At 44.7% G+C, this 24,515-nt stretch overlaps 1 protein-coding gene across 2 annotated transcripts; it reads left to right on the top strand.

The window, feature by feature from the left end:
* Positions 1-178: 178 nt before the first annotated feature.
* Positions 179-23,887, top strand: ZBTB2 (zinc finger and BTB domain containing 2). 2 transcript variants are annotated; one of them, XM_079939270.1, is made up of 3 exons: positions 179-299; positions 14,615-14,799; positions 21,139-23,887. In XM_079939270.1, the coding sequence occupies exons 2-3, from the start codon at positions 14,627-14,629 to the stop codon at positions 22,508-22,510; spliced, it is 1,545 nt and encodes a 514-aa protein (XP_079795396.1). In that variant the 5' UTR covers positions 179-299; positions 14,615-14,626; the 3' UTR covers positions 22,511-23,887. The 2 variants fall into 2 exon arrangements, with proteins under 2 accessions (XP_079795396.1, XP_079795397.1); XM_079939271.1 differs by lacking the exon at positions 179-299 and adding an exon at positions 10,438-10,499.
* Positions 23,888-24,515: the final 628 nt, after the last annotated feature.

Raw genomic sequence — 24,515 nt, 5'->3', positions numbered from 1 at the left:
TGGGGGGGCGGAGGGGGCTCTTGCCGCCACAGCTCTCTCGCCGCCTCTCCCCCCCGGCGGGAGCCGCTCTCAGCCTCTTTGCACTAGTCGCTCCGCTCTCTCGGTCATGTGACCTTAACGTAACCGGACAGGAAAAGCCCCGCCGCCGCCGCCGCCGCCGCGCCGGAGACACCGACCGCGGCGGCAGCAGCAGCAGCAGCAGCAGCGAGAAGCAGAGGCGGCGGCGGCGGGGAGAGCACGGCCAAGGCTGCCCAGCGGTGCCTCCTCCACACCCCCCGCCGCAGCGACACCGGCGACAGGTAAGCGCGCACCGCCTCCTCCTCCCGGGGCCGGTGCCCACGTGCCGCCCCCGGCCCGGGCTCAGGGAAAGCGAAGGGGGGGGGGCGGGGGCCACCGGAGCTCGCAAACGGTTCCGGCAGCAACGGTGGCAACAAAGAAGACGAATGACCCCAGTCCCGGGGCTTCAGCTGAAGGCAGGCGGAGGGCCCGGACCACACGGGGACCCGGTTCTGGGAAGCGAGGGCACGGGCGCCCCGCAGGGGCGGGGGCGGCTGCGCCTGGCGCCGGGGCTCTGGCCGCCTGACAAAACCATCCCCCGGAGCCAGGCGGCGGCGAGTCGGCAGCAGCTCCATCCGGGGCTTTGCGCGAGGGGGAGGGGACGGAAGCCGAGAGGGCGGGCGGCGGAGAGGAGGAGGGAGGGAGAAAGGGGAGGGGGGCGATTCGCGTTCCGTTCCCCGTCGCCGGTCCCTCCCTTCCCGCCGCCACCGCGAAGCGCGTCCCGAGCGGCGGCGGCCGGTGAGCGTCCCGCGCTGGAGCCCCAAGAGGCCGGCCCGTCAGGTGCGTAATCCTTCCGTAATCGCCTCGCCGCCGCCTCCTGCTGCTACCGCCGCTGCTTCTTCGGCGGCAAGGCTGCGAGCTGCGGAAGTGGGTTTGGGGGAGGGGAGCGGAGAGGGAGGGGGAGGGGAGGGATCCGGTCCGACCGGAGCAGGCCCGGCCTCTCTGGCGCTTCTCCCAGCTGCAGCGGCTCCTACAGCTGCTGCCGCTACTGCTGCGGCTCCGCCTCCCCGCTCGCGGGCGGGGGCGCGCACGCGCGCTTCCGGCCTCCTCGGGTCTCGCGCTGTCTCCCGCTCTCGCGCGCGCTCTTCCCCTCGCCCTGTCTGGCCACCCCCCCCGCCCCCGGCGCCGGAGCTGTTGCGCCGGCCGGGGCGTTGCGCACGGCGTAGGCGTCGGCATTGTGTTAAACTCCGCGGGACTTGGGCGAGCGCGCGCGCGCACGCGGGACTGAGGAAAGCGGAGAGCGTGCGGCGCGGCCCAAGTGCGTCGCTCCTCCTCTCCCCTCAGCACCTCGGGGATGGGGGCGGGGCCGGGGTGTGCGGCGCCTGGCCCCGCCCCCGGCCTCGGCGCCCGCCCTTGGCGGGGCGAGGCTGGCGGGACTAGGCTGAGTAGGTGGACGTTGAGCCGCTTTCTGGCAGAGGGTGGGGGGAAACGCTGGCCCCCGCCCGTGCCGCGGGGGTGGGCGCGCTGAGCGGCGGCTTCCAGCTTCCGCTCCACGGGCGCTCTACGCCTCCGGTAAGGCCGAGGCTAGCCCAGAGCTGCGCTGTGGTTGCTGGCTGCTTGGCCTTGAGGCCGGCCTCCGAGCCGCGCTCCCGGCCGATGCGGCCTTCACACCCGTGTAGGGCTTCGCGGAGGGGAGGTTGGGGCGCGGAGGCTGCTTCCTGGGGCCAGAGTCGTTTCCTCGGTGTAGCGAAACCCCCAAACCATTCATTTTTTTTTTTTCATTTTTTTTCCATTCATTTTTAAACAAGGCTGCAAAGAGACATGGTGATGCAAAAGGTGCTTAGGAAGCGAGGTTTTTGTTCCTTTTAGCTGGTAGTGAATTAAGACGGCAGTAAAGAAAGCAGGGGTAGCAGAGCGGGCAAGAAAGTGGTTGGGCAGAGTGAAAATGTAGTTATTGCTACGCCATTTACTGCGAGAACTTCAACTGCTGAACTCCTAATTATGCCGTAGGGAAATAACCCAGGCTCGTTGCCCCGCCCCCAGTTTGCGGTGTTCTTAGCTCTTCATCATACAATGGGCCCCCTTGGCGTGTGAGTCTCAGGTCTATTCATTTTCATAGGTTATTGTTTTAGTAAAATAAAGCATTAAAAAGATCGGAATCACGGGCTCAAGCAGAATTCCAAGGTGCTCTGGGTTTCCTTAAACCCAGTCCTTCCTAGGACCGACCCTCTATGTTGACCCCTAATGGGTCACTGGAGCAGGGTATAAATATCACGAGCATTTTAGTCTGAGGGGCCTGAGATTTTATTAGGAAATCAGAACTAAGACATTTTAAACCCTAATTTCTCTGATTTATTACAAGCCAAAATTAATTGTTAAAGGAAATTTTTATTTTGCATTCTAAGTGATCTTGGTATGTGTCCAGGGCATTTTCAAACTGTTAAAAGTAATTTTGAAGAAGGAAGTTTACGACTAATAATACATTCCTGTAAACTGGGCGTTTCTCACTTAATAAATGTGTGGTTTGTATAAGTTTATTTTCTAGCCAAAGACTTGACCTGTGTTGAAACCATCACCAGATCTCAAAGTACAAGAAGTGGCATACCAATGGTATCGGTGCCACAGATAGTCAACAGTGGAGGAACCCTGTTACGGGATGGCAGATAAACCACCCCTAAAGCTTTGCTGTACAGTCCAGCTGCTTACTTGCCAGTTTCAAAGCTTCTCTTCAGAGAGGACGTAAATACCCGGTGCTCCGCCACCTCTTCCCGTGGAATACACCAGCAACAGAGAATAAACACTAGATGTATTAGGTCATAGAATAAAAGCTATGACAGTTTCTTTCTTATCTTAATGGTTAATATGAACTTTGCACTGTCCTCCAAAATCTGCACTTTTGTGATATAAAATTTTTATTAAATTATATAAAATTGCATTTACCCCAGTTCCTCCAAGAAGATACATGTCCCTGTGTAAGGGGATATGCTTTTTCCCCGGCTTGAGAATCACCAACATAGAGGTGGGAAGTGAAGGAGATGTCTAGGGCTGACCTGTGGCGTTGGCTTGGGGTCAGCTGCTTTGGAGTTGGGAGACTCTCCTACCATTTCTTACCTGTGGCTTGTGGCTTCATCCCTAGACCTACTCACCTTTCTGTGAAGTAACTTTTGAGACCGGGCAAGTAGTGTAGCGCCAGGCCATCACAGTAAGGGAGGAACTGCTGGTCAGCCGGAGACTTTACCATAAATTTCAAAATCCACCTGACAAAAGGGCATTGGTCACTTTTCCTACTTCCTTATGATCTTTGGGTCACAAAGCATGACCCTGAAAACCAAAAAGGGAATTGAGAATTTTTTTTCCTCCTAGAAAAAGAAATTTAACATTCTAAGCATTAGGTCAAGAATACTTCTTAACCTTTTTTATGCTCAAGTAGGTTGTAATTTTTATTAACAAATTAAACTTAAATAATTAAATATTTCTTTGAATCCATAGTAAATACGGTTGTGTTTTACAGTGCTGATATGCCCTTGATGCAGTCAGTAGCCACAGAAAGAACACTTACAAGGAGTTGGCTGGCCAAGACGGTGAAGACTTTAGGCAAGTTTGAGGCTGGTATTTATGCTCAAATGCAGAATCCCCAGCTCACACGCATTGAGGTTTGCATCATGTGACATTCTCACATCAAGAAAGCTCAGTATGCAAAGATAGGAATTTGTAAAACACTTTACTGTATCTGGTTAAGTACTTATCAAACAAATCTTTTACTTTACAAGAGGCTTTCGTGTACAGTTTCTTTAAATATTGTGCACCCCTAAGTTCTGCATGAAGCAAGGGTGAACTTCAAAATAATGTGAGAACAATTTCAGAGCGTACACATGTTCTTCTATGCCCCGCCTAGTCATTTAGATTCTCCATGTCCCCAGAGTGATTCTGAACAGGGATTGTCTAAGTGTGGTCTACGGTCCCTTGTGAATCCCCAGGACCCTTTCAGGGTTCCATAAGGTCAAAGCTATTTTCCTAATGATACTAAGATGTTACTGGCCTTTTTCACTGTTGACCAAATGTGTCAACATTGGGGAGATCTGCATAACTCAATGAACTGACATTTTCCAAATAACCAATAGGCAGTGTTAAAAGTCATGAATGGGTAAACGATCCATTCAAAGTGTAAGAGACAGCAATGAATTTTACTGTAATTGAGCAGGTAAATTTCATTCATTGATGTATAAAACTTTTAGATCGCACAACTAACCTTTAAGAAACTACCACTTGTCAAGTTTTGGTGTAATATCAAAGAAGAATATCCACAATTACCTGAAAAGTTTACTTAAATGCTTTCTGTTTTTTTTTTAACTGCGTATGTGGGTGAGACTAGATTTTCTTTAATACTCAACCAGAACAGACATCACAGCAGAGTAAATGGAGAAGCAGGGTGAATGCAGAATCCAGTTGTCTTCTATCAAAGAGATTTGTAAAAATATAAAAAGATGCCACTTCACTATTTTTTTGTTATTTTGGAAGATATAATTTTTTTTCACAAAAATGTGTTATTTATATTAACATGCAACGGGCTTGTTATTGCTATGTCTAATTGAACTAATAAATGTTTTTAAATTTCTCAGTTTTAATTTCTAATATAAATCTCAATAGTTATATTCCATATAAACAAAAGCTCTTGATATCATCAGTAATTGTAAAGAGTGTGAAGGGGTCCTAATACCAAAAAGTTTGAGAACCCTGAAATAAAATATTGAAGTGAATTAGTCAGTTAAGTCTTTGAGTTAAAATATATTTGGAGCTCCTCTCTGGCATACATGGAGCTGCACCTATAGGTGATTATGTTTTCTTCAGATTCATTTTACTAATCAATCATACAACATATGAAAAAGGAAGGCAATCTCTACTTTGGAGGGTTATTAGAAGCAAATTAGGTTAGGTTTTAAATTTTGCTGTGTGGTCACATCCACATCTACGTTTCCTTAAAGTTGGTTGTAGCATAATACCTTTCAAATTATCACTTAAATATCAACTCTTTTTAGCCATAAATCTCTGACCTGCTTCTCCTTGACATCTGAACTATCCCTGAACTCCCTCCTTCTGACCTCAACTTATACTCAGAAATTAAAAACTAATTTTAATGTTAACTTAAGCAAAATACAATTAAAAAGAAATCTTTTACAAATGCAATGCTTTCCAAAGTCAGAATAAGTGCCAGTGGTAAGTGTATGTCCCTCCTTTTCCTAATTACTATGGGGAGGATTGACTAAAGAAATGTTAAGAAAACTATGTCAACCTATCATCACAACTAAAGACATTTCCTAGCCTCGAAGTACGGTTTTAAAATATATTAAAATTCAAACAACCAGCCTCATTCAAGTTTACTTTATAGGCCCTCAAATATTAATTATTAATAATACTAATTGAAAAAGCAGTTTTTTCCTCCTGGTAAGTGGTCTAAACTACTACTTGAAAGAATCAATCTTACTTGTGGGTAGTGCTTTTTCTATTACTGAGGTGTCCTGTGCATTACAATATTCATTTATGTTTCACTTAAATAAAATCAAGGACTCCAGAGGACCCTTTTAGTGCCCTTGAAATGGGTAATCTAAGTGGTATTTAGTATCTTAGAAGGGCTATTATCTTTAAAAAGTGAATCATCAATTCCCAAAAGCTGTTTTGGTCTCCTGTTCTTATACCAAAAATGAAGGAGGAACTTGGGTTGTCAAAATATAATGTGATTACATACGTCCCATTCAGCTGTTCCTCCAGAAGATGAGTCATTTACTTAAGGATCAGCCCACCGTGTGCTGTGTGATGGCAGCTGACAGCACTCGGCATCTAGGTAGTAGCCCATTTTCAGAGTGATACAGTGGTGAAGGCAAAACCCAAAGCATTAAATAATATAAATGATTCTTTGTATTTGGCTTTGGAAAGTGTTTTTAATTTATTTCAACATGTTACATCTTACAGTCTCTGAATTTGCTTAAGAAAAAAGCCACTTTGTACACCTGTACGTACATAAGAAGGCATTCTGTGCAATCTCACTTTTAACAATTGACTCCCCTCTTTATCTCTACTTGTCTTCAGTTCCTCTCTGCTCACTATTCTGATTTAGGAAAGACAAATGATTTTTTTTTTTAACGTTCCATTTATAGTGTTGAATGGGTGGGGGCTTTATATAGGTCTTCAGTTTTATGTCAGGTTGTTGGCCCTCTGTGACTACGACTGGTAAGAACTTTTAGGAATGACCTGTAGAGCAAGGTAGTGTCGTGGAAGGAGTGTGAAATTTACACCCAGAAGACCAGGGTTCAGTGGACTCCTGTTAGTTTTAACCTCTTTGAGCTATCATGTAATGATTTAAGGATGTGACTTCTAGAGTCAGACACACCTGGCTTCTCCAAAGACTCTCTGACATAAATTACAGACAAGACTTCGGAGTTCCAGACCAACATTACTGACCGACAAGTACCCTACATCCCTACCTGGCATGTCTCAAAAGCATCTCAATCCCAACGTGTCTGGACCTAACCTCATGATCTTCCCCCACAAAACTGGGTTTCTGCCTGTGCTCCCACCACTGGGGGGAGCCCCATGCTCTATCCAGTTACACAAGTTAGAAATCTGGGGATTACCTAGGACACCTTAATCTCCCCCACCCTCCTCCATTGAATCCACCAACAACCAGTTCTGCTGATTTTTTTATCTTCTGTTTTTCAAATTCTGTCCATCTTCATCGCCACCACCCGATCTGTCATCTCTCTTCTAAACCACTGGAAGACCTCCCCTCTCAACCACTTCTAACAGGCCTCCCCTTGCCCACCTCTTTGCCACCATCCCCTGTTTGGTTGGCCCTTCAGCTGCAGCCATCTGATCATGTAGATCAGCTCAGAATGATATTTATATCGTACACCTCTGGTCATGTCACCTTTCTTCAAATTCCCTTTGGGAGCTCCTCACTGCTCTTAAGATATGGACCAGAATCCTTAACAAAACCCGAGTCTTCAGCTTCACCTGCCTCATTCGTCTCTGGCTCTTTGCCCTTCAGCCACATTGACCTTCTTTTAGTTCCTCAGTTGCATCTTGTTCCCTCCTGCCTTAAGGCCTTTGCAAATGCTGATCCCTCTGCCTGGAATACTCTACCTTTGCCCAGTTAACTCTTCTCGTTCTTTAAATATCTTCTTAACTTGTATTTCTTCACAAACACCTTCCCTGACCCACAATCCCCAAATTAGACCCTAGTTTTATGACCTCATAGTTCCTTATATTTTTCTTTGATAGTTCTTATCAGAGTTGGCTATTAGAAATCTGTGCACTTACTTGATTATACCCTTGAACTCTGTGTATTCTTCATACTTGTATCCACTGCCCCTGGCACCTTAGGAAGCTCTCATCATGTGCATGACCACTTCCCAGGTCTGCTTCTTAAGAGCTGGCTCTGCATGTGGGCAAGTTACTTAACTTCCCTAAGTCTAAATTTCTTCTGGAAAAAGGCTAATTAATCCTTGACACACAAGTGGTCATTTATTATTAATGCTGTGGTTATTATTATAATTAATAATGAAACAAATAGTAAAAGACAATATACCATGGTATTGACCAGGATTAAATGATGTGTGTGAAGGGTTATTACAAACTATAAAGCACTATTAAGAACATAATTATTAGCATGAAGAAACACGAGGTGACATTTTAAAATTGAAAAATTGTTGCAAAGTATAGCACACATTAAATTGATGAGAATTTTGGAGTTAATCTAGGAAAAACAGAAACTGAACTTTTACCCCCAAATCACCCAACTAGTCAGGGGCCAACCGATGATTGGAACTCAACACTCTTCTCCTCTCTAAACATGTAGTTTTTAATTTATTTAACAAATATTGAACCTCAGACAGTATGCTTAGGCACATGGGATAAAGTAATAGATGATAAGTAGCCCTCAATGCTGGCTTTCCAGAAGCATCAGGCAGGTTCGCAGAGGCTCTGGAGGTAAGAAGACCCTCCAGTCTTGAAGGTCAGGGAAATTTTGCAAAGGACAAGTGGAGCTGGGGGGGAGGGGCAGGCGGTCAGTGGTGGTCCCTCTGCAAGTGGCACATTCAAAGGTCCTGCACAGAAGTTCCAAGGCCCAGTTCAAACAGGCCCCGTCTCCTGACCATGTGAGTAGAAATCAGGTTGCTGAGCTGCTCAGCTTTGAGAGGGAGGCCCCTGAGCAGTGAGTGTTATGTTCTGTTAGGAGCCCAAGAATGGCCTGGGCATTCAGGACATTTTCTGGGCAAAGAAAACTGCAGTTTATCTGTTCACCCAGAATTTCCCAAGTGAGTGAAATACATCATTCTGTCTTCGTTATCGTCAACATACTCAGATAAAACTGGATTTGTGATCATACCTGGACTTCAGAACAATGGGACACTTGTTGATCGCTTGGTAAAGACCACCAAACGGACAGTCTTGTATCAAGAAAACAATTAGGCACAACTTAATGTCATAAAGTAAAACTTTATGTTGTAATTTTTTTTGCATTAGAAAAATTTTTTTTTCCATATGTTGAATGTAGTGCCACTGTACTTCCTCTAGAAGTATATTCTGAAGTTATGTCCTATCTACCTTTTTATGTTGAAAAGCCCTCCATTCCTAGCAGGTATGTAAATATTTTATGTCTTTTCTTTCAAAATAAAGAGGGAGCACACTCTGTTGGACCCCCAGTTTCAAGGTTGCTTGGTTTGTTTTTAGTAGGTCTTGGCAGCCCAGAAGTCTGGAAACCAATAGTTTAGATTAGCACTAGAGCATGGAATGCAGAGTGAGCAGCGGTGAGGTCACCTGTAAGCCATGTTGAGGAATCTGGGATTCATCCTGAAGGCGGTGGGGAAACAAGAGGAGGATTTTCAGCAGGATGGTAACATCAGATTTGCCTTGAAAAGATGGTTCTAGCTCTTTCATACGGATAGGTTGGAGAGTCTAGAGCTGGAAACGGGGAGATGAGTAGGGAGGTAGAGTTAAGGCGTGGGGTGGGATAAAGAGTTTAAATTGGTGGCACGTGGGTGGCATATGGGGAGTGAGAGGTAGAGGGCTGAAAGGGGAGTCGGGGTTCCTGGCTTGGTCGAGGGGTAGATGATGGAGCCATGCGCTGAGCTGGGGATACAGATGGAACAGGTTTATGTCTATCGCTTTTATTGTCCCTTTGGGATCTGAGTTGTTTTGCCTAGACTGAATTTAAGGTTCCTTTGGGACAGCCAAGTGGGAGTGGACCAGATCACCGCAGAGAGTCTGCAGAGTGAGAAGTGGGCTGTGGACCAAAAGCAGAGGAGCAAAAGAGGAATCTTGATGGGGATTAAAATAGAATAGCCAGAGGTGAGATGAAAACCAAAGTGCGGCGGCCTGGAAGCAGGGCCCAAATATTTATGGAGCAGGAAGAAGGGTATTAAATGCGGCAGAGAGGTCGAATAAACTACTTTTCCATTGGGCTGGGGAGCAAGAGGCCATCAGTGACTTTGGTGGGCAGTGCAGGGCCATTTCAGTGCTCGCGGGCAGCAGCAATATGGTTGGGTGAGCAGTTGATGGCGGTGGGAAGAGCAGATGTCCATTTCCTCAAGGGGGGGGTAGCCTGGAGCAGAGCCAGCCCGTGAAGACGCTGCATCTTCAGCCTACGCAGCACTGTGCAAGCAAAGCCTCATGGAAATGATTATGAAGGGGGCCGTGATAAGGAAAGAAGATTGGTGAAAGGGCGGTACTGTCCGCTGGATGGGGGTGGGGCAGGAGCTCCCTGAGATGCTCCAAGCCCGGTACCCTCTCCTCCCTCTACCCTCTTACCCCGTTTTCTCAGGTTCACTTATATATGTGAGAATCTAGGGGGTTGTTTTTCTTTTTCCCACTGAGAAAGGCTTTTTGGTCTCTAGAGTAAAGAAGATTTTCAAAAATTGATCTGTATGGGATTTTCCCCCCATGTGAAATATGAACATATGACACATTTTCTTTGTTTCTCCTTTCATTTGGTTTTTCCACTTTTCAGAGACTCCAGACATGTGTTCTGCCTTCTGTATTTGAAAGACACATTCAGTTCATTTCCTATTCTAGATGCCCCTAAATTGAGATCCTAAAATAACTAGTAGACCCTCTTTAAAAATAAACGTTTTGCAGTTTTATCATAGTTTTATTCTTATGATCTGAATAAGATACTTACGTTAGTCCGTTTTGGAACAAGGGGAGAGCCATACATTTTGCTAAATCGAAGAGATGATATATAGCCATTCATGTAAAAATCCCAAACCTCAAAATCGTCCTATAAAATGCTGATAAATTTGATGAAAATTTTATATGTCAAAAATCTCTCTAAAACAAAAGAGAGAAAAATATTAGCAACATATGTGACAAAGGGCTCGTTTTCTTTATATACAAAGGGTTTTACAGGTAAGAAAAAAGAACAAATAACCTGATAGAAAATGGGCAAAGCTCATGAAGAGAAGCAAGAGGACATAAAAATATACTTCAGCTCATCATTAAATCCATAGAAGGTAAAAAGCGATATTGGCAAAGATTCTTTAAAAAGTGATAATACCCAGTGTTGGCCAGAGTGTGGGGAAATGGGTGGGGTGGATGGACACTATTGTGTGTCCATAATATTTGAATCTCTTATAACAAGTATATACACTTTAAAGTAGACATTAAGAATCCCCTATTAATTTTAAACAGACATACTTGTATGTAGTGTGCTCCAAAAAATCAAATGAACCCCAGTTTAAACCCTACTTCTTGTTCTTAGGTATTCTATAATCTTGGGCAAGCTACCTGACTTCCCTAAGCCTGATTCCTCATTTGTAAAATGTGGTTAGCAAAACCTCAAATAGCTCAAGTCAGTGTGAAAGTAAATGAATGACATATAGGTATTATACTTTTTGTAGAGAAAGGCAAGTTAGTAAGATGGGAAAGGAAGTGTTCTGGCGCTTTCCAGAGAACAGCCTTGAAGGCAAGTTTCTAAAGTTATATCTTGGTGGAGGTCAGATGAGAGCGATATTTCTTAGTCATCCCGGTTACTTTGCCACCTGGCAATGTCCCTGTCTCTCCTTCCTGATCTTCATGCTTTCGCCTTCTCTGACATACGCAGAAAACACTGGGGAACTAAGTTCCCGATCCACGCCACTGATGTTCACCTGCAAGCAAGACTACAGTCCAGGTCTCTTCACACTCAAACTCCTGCAAACAGGGATGGCTCTCCTGCCCCTCATGCTTGGATATATAGCTCTTGGTAGAAAACACGGTACTTGACATTCTGGAGTCTTGCTCTGTGACCAGATCAGTCTCCTAAAGAATCATTCCACTTTGTTCGTTTACTTTAGGGCACACTTGTCAATTTCTGTATCTGCCAGCTCATCCCCAGAACCTAACCCTAACCCTAGAACAGGAGGGTGAGGCGTTGAGCACCAGCTGAGTAAGAATCGATGTGTTTCTGTTTCTATATTTGTTTTTAAGCTTACTGGTAATGCTCTCTCCACAGTCGCTTCCCTGATTCTGAAGTTAAGCATCGTGGTTATCCATTTTTAATCTAATTAATTAATGTGTGATGGGCTTTCCTTTTTTAACTTTTTATTTTGAGATAACTGTAGATTTACAAGAAATAATACAGAAAGATCTCATGTACCCTTTACCCAGTTTCCTCTAATGGAAACATCTTGCAAAATTCTGCTCCATCACAACCAGGGTATTGACATTGACACCGTTGAGCTGCAGAACATTTCTGTCACCACAGGGCTCCCTCCTGTTGCCCTTCTATACAGCCAAGCATCATTGTCCTCTCCCCTCGCCCCTCCACCACTAATCTGTTCTCTACTTCCATAATTTTCAAGAATGTTATGTAAATGGAATCATACAGTATGTAATCTTTGGGCACATAATTCACCCAGGTTGTTGCCTGTTTCTGTAGTTCATTTCGTCTTAAGGCTGAGTAGTTTCCTGTGGTTTGGGCATACCACATTGTTTTAACTGTTCAGCCATCGAAGGGCATCTGGGTCACTTCTGGTTTTTAACTGAGGAGTAAAGCTGCTGTGGATATACAGGTGCAGATTTTTGTGTGAACCTAAGTTTTCATTTCTCTGGGATAAACGTCCATGTGTGCAATTGCTGGGTAGTATGGTAGTTACATATTTAATTTTTAAAGAAACTGCTTACTTTTCCAGAGCGGCTGCACCGTTTCACCTTCCCACCAGCAATGGCATGAGCAGTCCATTTCTCCGCATCCTTGCCAGCACTTGATTGTTGTTCTTTTATATTTGGCCACCTTGCTAGGCATGTGGTGAATCTCACTGTGGTTTTAATCTGCTTTTCCCTAATCGCTATTGAACTGTCTTTTCATGTGTTTGTTTGCCATCTGCATATCCTCACTTCAGGTATTTTGCCCATTAGGTTTCTAATCCGATTGTTTTTGTACTGTTGACTTTTGAGAATTCTTTATATATTCTAGATACTAGTCCTTTATCACATTCTTTTCTCCTACTTTTTAGCTTGTCTTTTCATCCTCTTACCAGGGTCTTCCTCAGAACAAAAGTTTTTAATTTTTATGAAGTACAGTTTATCAATTTCTCCTTTTATGCTTTGTACTTTGGATGAATCCTAGATTCTCTAACATTTTATCCCATTTTTTTCCCCAAAAATTATAGTTTTGGTGTTCTACATTTAAGTCTGTGATGCATTTTGAGTTAATTTTTATGTAAGATATGAGACTTAGAGATCAAAGTTCTTTTTCTTTTCTTTTTTCCTTTTCCTTTTTTTTTTTTGTCTATGGAAGTCCAGTTGATCCAGCACCATTTGTTGAAAACTGTTCTTTCTCCAGTGAATTATTTTTGTGCCTTTGTCAAAAATCTACTGTACATAATTATGTGGGTTTCTCTATTCTGTTCCATTGATCTGTGTGTTTATCCCTCCGTCAGTACCATACAGCCTTGAATACTGTAGCTATATAATACATCTCGAAATTGGATAGACTGATTCCTCCCGCTTTATTACTCTTTTTAAGAACTGTTTTAGCTATGCTAGTTTCTTTGCCTTTGCATAAACATTTTAGAATATTCTCGTCTGTATCTACAAAGAAAATCTTGCTGGGATTTTGAAAAGAATTATATCAAACCCATATATCAATTTAGAAAAAATTGATTTATCTTATGTGTTCCTAAACATAAATACAGTATGTCTCTTCATTTATTTAGATCTTCTTTGATTTCTTTCACCAGCATTTTGTAGTTTTCAGTATACAAGTCCTATATGTGTTTTGTTAGATTTAAATCTATGTATTTCATTTTTTGTATGATTATAAATGATATATTTCTAATTTCAGTGTCCACGTGTTCAGTGTTAGTATATAGAATTACGATTGGGTTTGTTTGTTTGTTTTTGGCTGCGTTGGGTCTTTGCTGCTGCGCGGCATGTGGGATCTTCCCGGACCAGGGGTCGAACCTGTGTCCCCTGCGTTGGCAGGTGGCGTCTTAACCACTGCACCACCATGGAAGCCCTACAATTGGTTTTTATATGTTTATCTTGTATCCTGTGGCATGGCCAAAGTCGTTCAGTAATTCCAGGTTTTGTAGATACCTTGGGATTTTCTGTGTATATAAAAGTCATGTCATCCACAAATAGGGACAGTTTTATTTCTTCCTTTCCTGTCAGTATGCGTTTTATTTCCTTTCTTGCTTTATTGCTCTAACTAGAATATCCAGTACTATATTGAATAGTGAGAATGGACATCCTTGCGTTGTTCTCAGTCTTAAGGAGAAAGCATTCGCTCTTTCTCCCCATTAAGTACACTGTTGAGTATAATGTTGATATTTGTGTGCTGGGCTTTTATAAATGCTGTTTGCCTGTGGGAAGGAACACATCAGGATTTGATACACCGGCTCCCCCAGAGGCAGTTCCCCTACTACAAATAGATTGAGGCCATGTGGTTTGCTGGAGTGAAGTATGAGGAATTAAAGAGGTTAGAACCTTGGAGTCAGAACATTCAGATTTAAGTTTTGACTCCCCCCACCTTCTGGCCAGATGGGCCAGGCTAACTACTTGCACCTCTCGAAGCCCATTTCCTCCTCCACAAAAGATGGAGAAGAGGACCAGTCCTGAGCCCTCACCCTTGAGGAGTAACCATGTGGAGTTATTATAGCCCTGCCGGCTGCAGCTCCTGTCCACGGCAGGAGCTGGAGGATTGTCCAGACTTGGTGAGATCTTGGCCCTACCCTGCTGTGGCCACACCCCAGCACCTCAATTTACTTCTCTCTCTGGAAGGTTGGACAACTTCTGATGGATCATTAGAATTTGCGTTTGGAATCTTAAACTCAAAGACAAAAGATCCAGGAATGTTTGCTGTCTGGCGGGCTGATGGCTCAGGCCCATTTCCTGGTTCCTCCACTTACCATCTGTATAAACTTGGGCAAAGCACGCAGTCCCCGAATTCACCATAAATTTCATCATCTGTAAAATGGGAGTAACAACAGAACTACTTCACAGGGCTGTTGTGAAGACTGAGTGAATTTATGTAACGTTTCTAGCAGTGCCTGACATATTAGCCGTGACCATTACTGTTGGTGACTATAAAGACACTACTTATTTGTGAATCATCTTTCTTAAAACAAAATTGTTTGCTTTGCAGATTTTTTAAAAAATGGATTTGGCCAACCATGGACTTATTCTTCTGCAACAGTTAAACGCTCAGCGAGAGTTTGGTTTCCTGTGTGACTGCACGGTTGCCATCGGCGATGTGTACTTCAAGGCACACAAATCAGTTCTTGCTTCATTCTCCAATTACTTTAAGATGTTGTTTGTCCATCAGACCAGGTAACTAACGTGGTTGATAATAATCTAATGACTGTAGACTCTGAACTTCCGTGGCCCTCTTTCCCGTGAACATGCGCTTTGCCCTCATCACCACCGGGGGTCTCGCCGCCTCTCCCCAGGTTCCAGTCCCTCATCACCTCGCTTGCCCCGAGCAGCCCCTCCACCTCCGGGTAGCCACGCTGGGGGTCACCTACACAGTCAGGAGCGGCAGGGTCGGGTCCACTACGAAGGCAGCTTCCTCTCACTCCTCCGGCCCCGTCCCGGCTGTCGCCCAGGCTTTGAGTATTTATCCTTGTCTCCTAATGAGAAGCTTGGCAGCCTGAATTCCCACAATTTCCTTCTTTTCTCTCTTAAAATGTCTCAGTCTCCTTATCTTTGCACAGTTTTTTTCTTCCCATCTCTCTGTCTTGGGGAAAAGGGCCCCTGGTTGTCTAAGGAAAACAATCTTCCTCCTGCCCTTATGCTCCCAGATCCTACCCTGTAGTTTTCATTCTGTACTTTCCATTTCATACTTGTGCCCCCATTGCCATCCCCAAGCCTGTGGAGGCTCAGCCCTTCCGCGACACGGCTGTCTACCTGCGAGATGGTGCTGCTTTTCCTTTGTTTCACTGTGAAAGTTCTACAAAGGATGACCGATGGCCTCGCTTCCGCTCTCCTCATCCCACACTCTTCCTCTCCGTTGGCACTGTGGTTTCCACCCATCGCTCCACTGGCATCGTTTTTCCAAGGTCGCCTCTTCATCAGAATCACTGCCTCTTCCCAGTCTCTGTCGTCCCTGACCTCTGCAGCCTTTGCGACTGTTTTCTTCCTTCTGAAGGGCTGTCACCTGCATTTTGATGACTCTGAATCCCCCTTGTTTTTCTGCCTTCTCCACAGGCGCCTCCTGCACTTTTGGTGAGTGGGGTCTCCACGCTGCTTTCTCTCTGCCTCTCCTGATGGGCGCTCATCTTTTCCTGGGTCTTGCCTCTGCTGGAAACCCGTTGACAGCTCTGGGCTTGATCTTTCTCTGTCTCCAGAACTCTGTTTCCCAAGGCCACAGGCTGACTGCTGGACATCTAGAATTGAATATCCTCTTTTATCTCATTTTGCATGCCTAAAACTGAATTAAGTCTTCCCTGAAGTCCCTTCTGACTTCCCTATTTTTTTTATCTTCAAGTAAACCATACTAAAAATCTCTCTAAAATCGTATCCTGTCAGTGCCCAAATCATGTTTTCTTCATAATTACCTCTCACATTAGTTCTTTCCTTCCCTTCTCACTTCCATTTCCTAATCATTTTCCACGTTACTGTCAGATTAATATTCCTAAGCATTGCTTTGATTGGAGTGTGCCTTTGATCCGAAACCTACCAGATTGTGTTACTCCTTTGATTGGAAACCAAGAGGACACCCATCACACATCAAAATAGCACACAGATTCCTCATTCTGTCTTTCAAAGCCCTGCAGGCATGAAGCCTGACCTCCTTCCAGCCTGTCTCCCGACCGCACGCCCCACCTGGACCACGCTTTGCTGGCCTTCTGCCCACTCCCTGAGTTCTAGTTTACACATCACCTCTTCCGTGACCTCCGCCCCCTCAACAGTCAAGTGAGCGGAAATGATGAAAAGCAGTCTCTTCCTCTCTCAATAGCGCTTTATTTATGCCGTTTTGTACGAGCAACATATTTTCCCTTTGTTGTTGTTATTTGCATACTTACTTACCACCCCTCCTCATTTGTAAGATGCTTGAGGGCAAAGGCTGGGTTTTACAAATGTTTTTGAACATTTGCAGCCAATAGTTCGGGGATTTGTACATAATAGACACTTGATAAATGTCTAGAGGAGCAGAATGGGGGATTAGTAGGATTAATGGCAGGCGGAGCTTGCTTTATCTTGGGACACTAAGGATGCTTCTGTTTCCTTCATTGTCAGAGACATCACAGCTAATAGGCACTGGAAGTCTCTACGCAGTGAATGAAATTGTCTTGCAAAGGGACAGGTTTTCATTTTGAGGCATAAAAGAATATAATGTAACGAGTTTTAAATAGATGCAGGAAACTTAAGTGTAGAACAGTAAGCAAATACCTTTCTAACAAAGGAATGTGATGTTGGTGCAGAGAGGAGCCAAGTTTCAGCAACAGTGTGTTATTGCCCCAGAGCTGGCGCGTGCCATTTGGGCTGCCTGAGGCCTTGACCACCTCTGGTGAGAGGAGAATACTGCGCGAAGACCACAGCCATGCTTTTAACTGCTGGCTACTGTAGAGATAGACCAAGAATACAGTTTTTTCACACTTAAGAAGAGTGTTTTATGTCTGCAGTTACCACTAGATGTCTCTGTCTTATGGACACTCTCTAAGTGAAAGTTGTAAATCATGTAGACTTGGAGCTCTCAAAAATAAAACAGAGACAGGCCTTGCTAAGTACAACCTCTGACAACATCTAACGTTATTTTAAAATCTTTACTTTCAAAGTTCTTTAAGCCCAACTTTTACTTGAAGGGTCTAGTGAAGGAAAGATTGAAAATGTAAATGACTGTGAAAGTTTACAGGAAGGGCTTGTAGCTGTGCTAAAATTTTCCTCCATAAAAGTGTTACGTCAAACAGACATCTGCAAATCAAACCACTTAGGTGTAAGCATATTGTAGAGAGCTGTGTCCTTCCCAGAGCACTTGCAAATGACCAGAGTGGCCCAGAGCAAGCTTGAGAGAATCGACAGGAGGTCTGGCTGACTGGGAGGGAGAGCCGTCAAGGACAGCAATGGCTGGAAAGTAACATAAGGAGTTTTTGGGGTTTTTTTTAATTGGTTGCTAACTTTTTTTTTTTTTTTTTTTTTTGGCTGCGTTGGGTCTTCGTTGCTGCGCACGGGCTCTCTCCAGTTGCGGCGAGCAGGTGGCCACTCCTCGCTGCAGTGTGCAGGCCTCTCATCGCGGTAGCCTCTCCCGCTGCGGAGCACGGGCTCCAGGCTCACGGGCTCTAGAGCGCACGCTCAGTAGTTGTGGCTCCGGGCCCAGCTGTTCCGCGGCATACGAGACCCTCCCGGACCAGGGCTTGAACTCGTGTCCCCTGCATTGGCAGGTGGACTCCCAACCACTGCGCCACTAGGGAAGCCCTAAGGAGCTTTTAAAATAACTTCTGAAGTGTCTTGAGTGTGTCTATGTGCTTCTGCTTTAAGAAAAGAAAAAAAAGTGAACAAATCAGGATAAATTGGCATCTGGAAACCTCCCAGAGCCCTGGGCACTTGCAGTAAACCCCAGGGACAAGCCCTTTCCTCTCCCTGGGGGCTCCTCACTAGCTCTGCGGCCCCTGGAGTCCTTCCTTCTCCCTCTAAGCCTGGCTGAAGTGTGGACGGGGCCTCCCCAGCCCCATCCCTTCTTTGCCATCAGAAACTGTATGAAGTTCTTTAAAATTTGAGAGATTTACTGTCCAGTCACCTCCATTCACAGTCGTAGACAGAGGACAACCTATACAATAACAAATAAGGGGAAATTATAAAACTTACAACAGAGTTTTTCTGGAAAGGGGCCCTGCTTTGTATTTACCTCTCATGGATGCTGAAAAATGTAGCCCTGCTTTGGGTTTCTGCCCTTCCCTCTTCTCTGCCCTGGGGGCGGCGGGGCTCTCTCTCCCCTCCTCCTGCCCGGAGGAGCATTCCTACCCACAGAACAAAAGGTGCCCTATGGTCTCCTGGGGGTGATTTGCATCTCTGCAGGCCTGTGGCTTTCCGGTTCATTAGGCCTTTGCCTGGCCCTGGAAAGATCCCCAGTAGTTAAGTCTTCAATCAGGAGTTGACTGCTTACATTATGGAAGTGTCCTTCAGCACACCTAATCCCTGCAGCTTTCTTTTGAATGTTGCATTTCCCTAAAGCATCTAAATATGTTCTAGTATTCACATAATATTGTTGGCACTTACCTTGTGCTTAAAGGGAGGCCCACCCAATAAAGACACGAATGATCTGTGTGTCTTTTTTAAAAACAGAGTGACATAAACTCTTCCTCTTTCTACCGTCAAAGGGGTGCTGGTTTTTAGGCTTGATCTTTATTCTTTGGCTTCCATACTTTATAGTCAAACATTTTCCACATGATTATTTGTATGCCGTCATGTTGAAATATACACACATTGATAGCGATGCAGTAGTTATCCAAATCTATTTTGTCACAAATTGCTATTAAAGTCACTTTCCCCCCTTTTTTTAACAGAATAAAATATTAAATTTAGAAGAGCAGAATATACTGATACTATTTTAGCATATTGGGAAATATTTGTTAATAAGATAAATAGCTTAATAGTAATAGTAAATCTAATAGTAATAAGTGGTATAATCAAAAATGATTGTAAATTCTAAAGGAATTCAAGGAAGGTGTCTTTAAAGTTTAAAAATGCACTGTCGGGCTTCCCTGGTGGCGCAGTGGTTAAGAATCCGCCTGCCAATGCAGGGGACACGGGTTCGAGCCCTGGTCCGGGAAGATCCCACGTGCTGTGGAGCAACTAAGCCCGTGCACCACAACTACTGAGCCTGCGCTCTACAGCCCATGAGCCACAACTACTGAGCCCTCGTGCTACAACGCCTGAAGCCCGGGTGCCTAGAGCCCGTGCTCCACAACAAGAGAAGTCACCGCAATGAGAAGCCCACGCACCACAACGAAGAGTTAGCCCCCGCTCGCCGCAACTAGAGAAAAGCCCGTGCACAGCAACAAAGACCCAACACAGCCAAAAATAAATTAATTAAATAAATAAAAATTTTTTTTAAATGCACTGTCTATAGAATATATTCACTCAGTGTGTGATAGCACACACACCTCATAATATGTAGATATACATCTCACTGATTGATAATGATGCATTAGCATTTCCCTAAGGGCCCAGGGAGAGTTCTTGGGACCTTTTTATTATTGTTGCTTGAATCAGAATGCTGTTTCTGGGATGATGCAAACACTAAAGTCTAAAAGTTCTAAAATCAATTTTGCCACAACTGCTTTAGCTACCTCAGATAAATCATTTAACTTTGGGGGACCTCAGTTTCCATGTCTGTCAGATGGGAATAGTCAGATCTGCCTCATCTACTCCACAGGGTTGTCTTCATGCTCCGAAGACTCTTGGTGCTTTGGCTTAGGAGTTAGACTCAAATTCAAATCCCAGTTCCGTTGCTTACTAACTCTGATACTGAGCAAGGTATAAATCCCTTTGAACCTTAACTCCTTATCTGTAAAATGAGAATTAATGGCAATTAAATGAGAAAATGCCTATAAATCCCAGCTGCAGGGACATCCCTGGTGGCGCAGTGGTTAAGAATCCGCCTGCCAATGCAGGGGACACAGGTTCGATCCCAGGTCCGGGAAGATCCCACATGCCGCGGAGCAGCTAAGCCCGTGCGCCACAACTACTGAGCCTGCGCTCTAGAGCCTGCAAGCCACAACTGTTGAGCCCATGTGCTGCAACTACTGAAGCTCACGCACCTAGAGCCCGTGCTCCACAACTAGAGAAAGCCCACGCGCAGCAATGAAGACCCAAAGCAGCCAATAAATAATTATTAATTAATTCTTTTAAAGATAACTGGAGAATATTAGAAACAATTTTTTAAAAAAAATCCCAGCTACAGTTCTAATGATGAGGATGATTACATTTGTTAAGGAACTGAGTTGTCCCAGAGCTGCTTTTCATGCAATCTAGCAATGCTGGGGCAGTGATCTGACTCCATTCGGGCTAGAATGTGCTTTGCCGTTCCTGTTCTTCCCAGCTCTACAGCACCCCATCCCCATGCTGGCGAGAGCAGAGGGTTGCAGAGCGGGGGTAAAATGAGGTTTTCCTTTTTCTCGCTTTTGTTGTCTTGCTCTTAGGCACTAGTCCAGCTCCTCCATGTTATATTGTTTGACTCTTACCTTGAAAGATCTGCTGAGCTCTGGATGGCCCTGGATCAATACAGAGTCCTAGACATTTAGCTAAAAGATCTGCAGGTCAGTGGTTCTTAACCATCTACTGGGTCACAGGCCACCTTCAGATAGAAAGCAATGGATCCTCTCCATAAAACACAAAGCTTTTTATATATGATATAATTTTACGTAGATTACTAGGAGAAAAACTGCTTCAGGAGTCTGAGTTAAGATACCACATTTGTTTAACATGAATTTTCCTTTCTCGGTCCTTTAAAATATCTTTATTGTATTTCTCTCTGTTCTTAATAGGATTAGAGTTAAATTATATAGGCTCCAGTATTCTAGTTCATGAAATGAACAGTAAGATATACGTGAGATGGTCTTGTTTCTTTTGCCTTTATAAGTACCGGGTTTTTCCCCCAGGCTTTATGTTGTCGTTTGAGTCATGAATTGACGTTCACTCACAGGCTTGTTTTTGGCCTGTTTCTTGCAGTGAGTGTGTCCGTTTGAAACCCACTGACATCCAGCCCGACATCTTCAGCTACCTCCTGCATCTGATGTACACAGGGAAGATGGCCCCTCAGCTGATCGACCCGGTGCGGTTAGAGCAGGGGATCAAGTTTCTCCACGCTTACCCGCTGATCCAGGAGGCCAGCCTGGCCAGTCAAGGAGCCTTTTCTCATCCTGACCAGGTCTTTCCGCTGGCGTCTTCCTTGTATGGCATTCAGATTGCAGACCATCAGTTGAGGCAAGCCACCAAGATTGCTTCAGCGCCGGAGAAACTGGGCCGAGAGCCACGGCCACAGGCGTCCAGGATGAGCCAGGAGCAGGTGCCTGAGGCCTCCCAGCTCTCCCAGCTGCCCTCGAACCTGACCCAGGTGAATCGGACACACATGACCCCCTCGGACCCGCTGCAGACCTCACTGTCGCCCGACCTCGTCTCCACTCCTGTTCCTCCCCCGCCCCCCGGGGAGGAGACCAACCTGGAAGCCTCTTCCTCGGACGAGCAGCCTGCGCCCCTCACCATAGCCCACGTCAAGCCCAGCATCATGAAGAGGAACGGAAGCTTCCCCAAGTACTACGCCTGCCACCTGTGTGGGCGGCGCTTCACCCTCCGGAGCAGTTTGCGGGAGCACCTCCAGATTCACACGGGGGTCCCCTTCACAGCCAGCCAGCCCGGAGAGAGCCGCGTGCCCCTCTCTCTCTGCAGCAACACGGCGGACCTAGGAAAAGAGGCCATGGAGGTGCCTGAAGCGGGGATGATCAGCGACAGTGAGCTGCGGCACATCTCGGACTCGCCCATCATCGACGGGCAGCCGCACTCGGAGACGCCGCCGCCCTCAGACATCGCGGACATTGACAACCTGGAGCAGGCGGACCAGGAGAGGGAGGTCAAGAGGCGCAAGTACGAGTGCACGATCTGCGGTCGCAAGTTCATCCAGAAGAGCCACTGGCGGGAGCACATGTACATACACACCGGGAAGCCTTTCAAATGCAGCACTTGTGACAAGAGCTTCTGCAGGGCCAACCAGGCTGCCCGGCACGTGTGCCTCAACCAGAGCATCGACACGTACACCATGGTGGACAAACAGACTCTGGAACTCTGCACCTTTGAGGAAGGCAGTCAGATGGACAACATGTTGGTACAGACGAACAAACCCTACAAATGCAACCTGTGTGACAAAACGTTCTCAACTCCCAATGAGGTTGTTAAACATTCATGCCAAAACCAGAACTCAGACGTTTTCGCCCTAGACGAGGGGCGGTCCATTCTCCTGGGCAGTGGGGACTCTGAAGTGACGGAGCCCGACCGCCCAGTGTTAGCTTCCATCAAAAAGGAGCAGGAAACAGTGTTGTTAGACTGAATGTTACTTATCTTTTTAAAAAACTGTCATTTTTACAAAGACTATCTTCCTTCCCTTTCCCCAAGTCAGAACTCTTGTTCTCCGTGGCATGATACAAACAGGTCCCTCCCCCTCCCCCTGCCCTGTCCCCAGCGCCCCCTCCTCCGTAAAGGCTTTGTGCATTATAAACCTGGAACATATTTACTTTAATTCAGGGGATATTGGAAAGATAATGGTCAGTAGTACTTATAAGCTCAAATAGACTTCGAGAAGTCTTGGATGATTGGAACTAATGAAGGGTAGATAACAAAACAAAACAATTCGAATGCAATTTGGTAAGCTAAAATTATGACTTTCCCTGGGTAATAAGTCTTCCTTCTCAGAAAGACAATGTCTGAAAATACAGCATGCTGCTTAGAGATACAGTGGGGCTCTGTACTATGCAAAATCTAGAGGTGTGGGGAAACTTTAAGTCCAAGAAAACGTTGTTAGTATTTATCCTCCAGAGGTCTTATTTCAGAATGCATCCTTTGAGATTATGTCCAGTTAAGAAAAATTATTAGTTAAGAAATCTACTTGAACAAAACACAAAAGAGAAAAAGTAATAATGTGATGGCAATCTTAATTTTTGGATAAAACATGACAAGCTGTGAGTTTGTGTGTCTGGAAGAGAAAATGTGTGGATACTTGATGTAAACAGGTGAATTAATGCAAATGCCTTATCTAATTGCTGGCTTCTTTCAAAGTTGAACAACAAGAAAATACTGTGTTTTAGTTTCTGACAAATGTGTCAGTTGTTTTAAAAATCACATTTGAAAGTACTGTTCTATAGATTGTCTTTCTGAATAGAAAACAACATGCCATTCTAGCAGTTGCCAGTGGTAAATTTGTTTTTAGCACCAGTCAGCTGCTTTTAAATCAGTGTGTGTATGTGGGGACAAGGATACAGGAATATGCATCTTACAGGGAAACTTGTGAGCAGATGTAGCAACTTCAATGACTTTAAATGTTACTGCTAATAGTTTACTGGCAACATTCACTGAAGCATCAAAAATGGCAAAGAGAAATCAGGACAAAACACTTAACTGTGCTGTTTGGGAAAAAACTTAATTTTGATGTTTAGTCTCCAGTTGTTTTTTTTTAAACACAAATTTCCTCCATCTGCCTGAAAGCAGTAAAAGTTGTCCATTAATCTTCCTTTAGGCCAGTAACAGAATGGTCTCACAGGATAAAACAGGAGCCAGAAATACGGACCGAAGGGGAAAGGGAAGAACAGTTAATAACTGTGCTGTACGTATATGTTAAAAACTGAATATCCCGTCATCCTATTTCATGTATAGTTGAGTTCTCAGATTTGTAAGTTTTTATACATACTTTCATTGAATAAACATTTGACTAAATGGGTACATGATTTTATCTATGCATTACTTTGTTTACCCAAAAAGATGCAGGAAGGCCAAGTAGAGAGCATTGCTCCAAGAGTCAATTTCTTGCTGTGTCTCCGCCTCTCTCTATCTGTTGAACTTTGGGCAATTCCCCTACCCTGAGTGGTACTGTCTCTACTTGTAAAATGAAGACAATAACTCCATTGGATCATAAGATTGTGAGAATCAGATGAGTCAACGATATAAGAAGATGCTATGAAGAATCAGGGTTTGACCACAAATGGGTCTAGATATTGTCTTATCCAACTTTTTTTACAAGGAGGTAGAAAAGAGGCTAAGGTGTTTACCTAAAGATGACACAAATACAGACTATATAAACCTAGATTATTAAATATTAAGAGGTTTCTACCAATTTCATCTTTTTTTAAAAAAACTACTGTAGTCTCCACTTATCTTCAGGGGATACGTTCCAAGAACCTGAAACTGTAGACAGTACCAAACCCCATATACCCTATGTTTTTTCCTATACATACATACTTAGGTCTAATTTACAAATTAGACACAGTAAGAGAATATCTAAATTACCAGCATCACTGCTCTTGCGTTTTGGGGCTCTTTTTAGTAAAATAAGAGTTATTTGA

Source organism: Stenella coeruleoalba (assembly GCF_951394435.1).
Source record: "Stenella coeruleoalba genome assembly, chromosome: 12".
NCBI lineage: Eukaryota > Metazoa > Chordata > Mammalia > Artiodactyla > Delphinidae > Stenella > Stenella coeruleoalba.
Note: the sequence above shows the minus strand (reverse complement) of the source record. Positions and strands in the feature narration are given on the sequence as shown.